The sequence below is a fragment of the Trichosurus vulpecula genome, chromosome 1, assembly GCF_011100635.1.
Source record: "Trichosurus vulpecula isolate mTriVul1 chromosome 1, mTriVul1.pri, whole genome shotgun sequence".
In the NCBI taxonomy this organism is placed as follows: domain Eukaryota; kingdom Metazoa; phylum Chordata; class Mammalia; order Diprotodontia; family Phalangeridae; genus Trichosurus; species Trichosurus vulpecula.
Genome location: NC_050573.1, coordinates 378,752,553 through 378,758,552, shown reverse-complemented (window position 1 = coordinate 378,758,552; position 6,000 = coordinate 378,752,553). Strand labels below are relative to the sequence as shown.

The 6,000-nt window shown below is 41.2% G+C and overlaps 1 protein-coding gene across 3 annotated transcripts in view; it reads right to left on the bottom strand.

Moving 5' to 3' along the window:
* Positions 1–1,332: 1,332 nt before the first annotated feature.
* KATNAL2 (katanin catalytic subunit A1 like 2) overlaps positions 1,333–6,000 on the bottom strand; it is a 57,469-nt gene continuing 52,801 nt past the window's right edge. For all 3 annotated transcript variants that reach the window (XM_036740928.1, XM_036740929.1, XM_036740930.1), the window contains exons 12-14: positions 4,577–4,739; positions 1,974–2,076; positions 1,333–1,472 (exon numbers count right to left, since the gene is read on the bottom strand). In XM_036740928.1, coding sequence (XP_036596823.1) covers positions 1,333–1,472; positions 1,974–2,076; positions 4,577–4,739 — 406 coding nt within the window. The remainder of the gene's footprint in view (positions 1,473–1,973; positions 2,077–4,576; positions 4,740–6,000) is intronic.

Below are 6,000 nucleotides of genomic sequence, written 5' to 3'. Positions count from 1 at the left end.
GGAGGATGGGTCGGAATGGAGAGTTGTGATTTTCCTAAAATGGGGTTCTTACTGTGTCGTGCCCTTCCCCTCAATAAACTCCAATGATTCCCGTTACCTCCAGGATCAAGTATAAAGTCCCTTTTTTTCCTGCATTTAAAGGATCTGACAACCTGGTCCCTTCCTACATTTATGGTCTTCTTATCCTTCACTCCTGTCTGCCCGTTCTACAGCCCAGCTACACTGGCTTTATTGCCAGTTCTTGGACACAACTCTCTGACTTTTGATTCAGTGCCTCTCATGCCTTTCTCCAAGGTTCAGCTCAAATGCCATCTTCTACAATAAGCCTTTCCCTCCCACCCTTCCTCCCCCACCCCACCCCCATCCAGTCTGTCTATATTTTCTATGTATATACTCTTTCTATATATACGTATATATAATATGTGTTACATATACACAAAATGTATATATACATATATATGTGTGTGTGTGTGTGTGTGTGTATATATATATATATCTATATCTATATCTATATATATATATATAGTATGGATGTAGTTATTTATAATCATGTCTTCCCCATTAGGAAGGGAATTTTTGGAGAGCAGGGACAGTGTTTTTACCTTTATTTGTATCCCCAAAGCTTAGCAGGGGGGCTGGTACATTTTAAGCACTTAATAAACATTGGCTGGTTCCTTTAGCATTCATTTTCTTTTTACTGACTAAAATGTCAACTGTCAGAGGAGCTCTCTGACTCAGCTTTCAGCAGATTCCTAAAATCACCTATGCAGTACCAACGTAACTTTTTAATTTGGCCCTTTCCCCTCAAAAGAAAGATACTGGATCATGCTTAAAACTAATGTGGGTGTATAACCTATATCAGATTGCTTGCCGTCTTCAGGGAAGGGATGGGGAGAGAAAAAAATTTGTAACTCAAAATCTTTCAAAAATGCCTGCTAAAAATTGTTATTATATGTAATTGGAAGAAAGTAAAATACTGTTAAATAATTTTTTTAAAAAAGAAAACTAAAGTGGGAAATTGTTCACCAAAGTTTTACACAAATAAATTGAAAGGACATCTCTGTTGTATTGTAGAAGAGAAACAATCTTACACACATTTAATTGGATTTCACAATATCTTGTTATTTATCATATAAAATGTAAAAGGCATCTCGGATTTCCAATGAAAATATACTAAACTCAAGTTTTCTGAAATAGGACCTTTTCCAACAAATGAACAAATTCTTTTCACTTGTATAGTCAGTCAATGTGTCCCACTTATAAAATTGGGTGTGAAAGCCCCTTTAACTCTCCGGTGTCTCCAGATGTGGTGAGGAAGGGGCAAGGGTAAATTCAGACGGATTCATAGTCGCTTTGCCAGGCTGAATATTTCTGAATCAAATTCTTGACCGAAGGTTTGGTGTGAGCCATCACATCCAGAAAGTCTGCGGTAGTCACGGTGTCCAACTGGATGGCATGTAAATTGCTGTTCTCTAGATAAAAACATAACAAAAATAATCGACCTGATCTTGATCAATGCCGTCGAAATGCTAATAGGCCTTCTATCAATGTGATACATACATAATGTAGCACACTTAATGGTTAATGCAGCGAAGCTGCATAGAGGAGGAAAGGAGATTCTTAATGCGAGATTGAATCTAGCCTCTGAAATCCCGACCCAAAGGTGACCTAAACGTAGCTTTATCAAAACATTATGTAATATTTATGTAGTGCCTCAAACGGACGGCTCAATGTAAAACAGAATTTGCAGAAGAAACAGAACTCTGGGCCTTCGGGTATTTATCATTTGAAAGCAAACATGATCCCAAACGAAATATTAAAAAGGTGTGCAAGGGGCAAGAGCCCCCAGACCTGTCAACAAGGCCCATGTTGCAAGTCTAGGCAAGGGACAGGGGCCAGGCTCCACCTGCTGGTGAGTGTTAGACTAGGAAACATAAAACACAACTACTGTCTTCATCAAGCTTCTCATCTACCTGATTGGAGATTTTCAAGTGCATTAAAGATTTTTCTCACAGGTCGCATGGCTGCTTCCTTGCAGACTAGCCTGATGTCTGAGCCAGAGTAGCCCTCAGTCTCCTGAAGCAATAACAAAACAAGCCATTAGTTTGCCGGACATGTAAGTCTATTTTCCTGGATGCTCCCTGTTATGCGTGTTGAACGGTCCCTCATTTTCCCTCTGTTTATACTTTGTATGTACGTAGAGAGCTCCCTGTATCTGATACTTCTGAGCAATTTACAAGGTTTGCAAGAGAATAATGAATGTCACGGTTTGATAAGTTAGTGAATTGGAGCATTAAACAACTTCCTAACATCTCAAGAGATTTTGTCTCACTCTCGCTGGTGGGATAAATTGCCGGTAAAACTTGGAAGAAGGTGGGGCTCCTAAATCTAATCTGCTGTAGCTACTAAATTGTCCTATTCTGCATAAAACTCTGCTTGACAGGGATTAATACACAAGTAATACCTGTCTCTGGTACTGTTCAAACCTGGTGAAGAAACCTCTGTGTCCCATCCCTGCTGTTGAAATGCCTCTTCAAGGTCTAGCCCAGGCAGCATCTCCTCCATGACACTTTCCCTTGTCCCTCCAGATAGAGAAATTACATTCCTTCCTTGGATCTCTCAGACTACTCAGTTCGACCTCTCTCCCGTGTACTTAATCATTTACCAAGTTTTATCAGAGTTTTTATATATAGGTACCACTGAAAGCTCCTTGAGGATACGGACTATCTTATTTCATTGTTCATCCCCCAGTACAGCGCTTCTTACATTAGTGCTAAAGAAATACTGAACTTTGTTTCGATCCCAGGCCCCCAAAGGAAACTTTGCAAGGAGGATCTCCTCCAATCAGTTAATCTACAAAGGTGCTAGTCTACACAAGGCCCTATTATGAGCCTACTATGCACAAGGCACTGTGCTAAGTACTGGGAATTCAAAGAAAGGCAAAAAACAGTCTCTTCCCTCAAGGTGTTTATAGTCTAATGGGAGAGACAACATGAAATCCAGAATGTACAAATGAAACATATATATATATATATATATATATATATATATATATATATATATATATATATATATGAATGAAACATACATACATACATACACACACACACACACACACACACACACACACACATATATATATATATATACACACACACACACACACATATATAAATAGTTAAAGATAGTCTTAGGCCCTGAAATTAAGGAAGACTGGGAAAGGCTTCTTGCAGAAGGCAGACTTAGCTGACTTGAAGGAAGCTAGAGATGTAGGGAGAAGGAGGGAGAGTGTTCTAAGCACAAGGAACAGCCAGTAAAAATGCGGAGTCCAGAGATGGAGGGACATGTATGAGGAACAGCCAGGAGGCCAGTGTCCAGGAGGCCAGTGTCGCTAGATCACAGAGGGGAGCAAGGTTTGAGAAGACTGGAAATGCAGGAAGGGGCCAGGTTACAATGGCTCTAAGAACCAAACAGATGGTTTTATATTTGATCCTAGAGGTAATAGGGAGCCATGGGAGCTGAATGAATAGATGGGTGACATAATCAGCTCTGTGCTCGAGGAAGAACCCTTGATAGCTGAGTGGAAAATGGACTGCAGTGGGGAGAGATTGGTGACAGGGAGACCCACCAGCAGACTATTGCAATAGTTCAGGCAGTGGTGAGGGCCTGCACCAGAACAGTGGCAGTGTCAGAGAAGGGAAGAAACCACAGGACTTGGCAGGTGAATGGATATGGATGGTGAGAGTGAATGACGAGATTAGGTTTCCAGCCTGGGAGAGGATGGTGGTACCCTCCACCAGTAATAGGGAAGTTAGGAAGAGGAGAGGGCTTGGCAGGGCGAGGATACTGAAGGGGCAAAAACACTGAGTTCAGTTTGGACATGTTGAATTTAAGATACTGATGGGACATTCTGTTCAATATATCCAATAGTCAGTTGTAGAGGCAGGACTGGAGGTCAGGAGAGAGGTCAGGACCGGACAAATAGATCTGAGAATCATCCACATAGAGATGATCACTGAACCCATGGGAGCTGATGAGATCACCAAGCAAAACAGTATAGAGGGATAAGAGGGCCCAGGACAACCTATCATCTCCAGAAATTCCCTTGTCAAGTAACCTGGGACATTCCTACCCCTCATGGATCCCCAAGCTGTTCTGCGAGTGCTTGGACAGGAGCTGCACCTATAATATGAGTACCTGACATTTTCTCATATCCAAATCTGAAAGGGTATCAAACATGGAAGAGATCCTTGCCCCCCCCACCCCCAGCTAAACAAAATCATCCTTTCCCTTTGATTTAAACTCCCTGAAATGGGAAGGAATCATCTCATCCAGGCTTCTACCTAGCACAAGAATCCCTCAAAGATGGCAATACTGGTTCTGCTTTAATATTTTCCCCACCTTATTCTTCAAGCTTTAACTGGCCATACTGGCAAGACCCTGGCCAAGAAAACCTTGTTTACTTAGGCCCCTGGGGAGGCTTATTTCCTTAAGCTCAGATGCTGAGCTAGGACTTGGTGGTTTAGAGAACAGAGCTCACTGTATAAGGGTGGGGGTGGGGGAAGTTGGCCATCACCTGGCCCAGCAGGCTGTACTCCAGCTCAGCGTGGAGCTCTATGCCCCCGCTGTTGCTCACAGCAGGAAGCCAATGGCGGATCATGGCCTGTCTCGCCTCCTTGCTTGGAAGATCCACCAGAATCCTCTTCTCCAGGCGGCGTAACATAGCACAGTCTAACTCCCTGGAACATTATCAGAAACAGAAGTCAGACAGGTGGAAGTAGAAGTTTCTCAGCTAGGTATTATATCTTAAAGGTGGTCCAATACTACTCTTTTTCAGGGAGTTACTTTGCATGTTAACAATTATTAAACATCTCTACCTGGATGATCAATATAACACATATTTTCAGGCTGACTGAGGAGAAAGAATTGGTAAAAATATGTATATGTGAATATATTTATATATACGTGTGTATGTGTATATATTTATATATATATGTGTGTGTATGTGTATATATTTATATATGTGTGTATGTGTATATATACATATACATATATTATATATACATATATATGTTTATTAAAAATACCATTAAGGTGATCTGAGACATCGTTCACAGATGGCTAAGCAAAGCCGGGGTTAAGGTAAGACTCCAACCCTAACACACCAGCATGCAAGTAGAAACTGAAGTCATGATATCTTTTTTTCGGTCAGAACCCCTTAGCTGGTGAATCACTCCTGAAAATAACTTGGGCACTTTGGGAAATTTCAATAGCCATTTCAATCCATGCAAACTCTTTAGTGAATGGAGAAAGCACTGGATTTGGAATCTGACGACCTGCTACTTGTTAGTTGTGTTGCCTTGACCAAATCACTTCTCTGGGTCTCAGTTTGCTTATGTGTAAAATGAGGGGCTTAGATGATCACTAAGGAGGTAGCTAGTCTTCTCAGCAATACAATGATCTAAGACAGCTCCGAGAGACTCGTGATGGAAAATGCCATCCGTATCCAGGAAAAGAACTATGGAGTGTGAATGCAGATCGAAGCATGCTGTTTTCTCTTTTCTTTTCTTTCTCATGGTTTTTCCCTTTCATTCTGATTCTTCTTTCGCAACATGACTAGTGTGGAAATATGTTTAATGTGATTGTACGTGTATAGCCTATATCAGATTGCTTGCCATGGAGAGGGAAAGGAGGGAGAAAAAAACTATAACTCAAAATCTTATAAAAGTGAATGCTGAAAACAAAAAAAAAATAATGGTGGAAAGAAAATAAGGAGGTGGCTAGGTCATACAGTGGTTGAGACTGCTGGCCTTGGAGTCAGGAAGGCTCCCATTCAAACACCACTTCACACATTTGCTAGTTGTGTGACCCTTAGGCAAATTACTTAACCTCTCTCAGCTTGGGTTTCCTCATGGGTGAAACAGGAATAATAATTCCAACTGCCCACACGGGATTGTTATGAGGATCAAATGAGATAACACACATACAGCACTTTGGAAA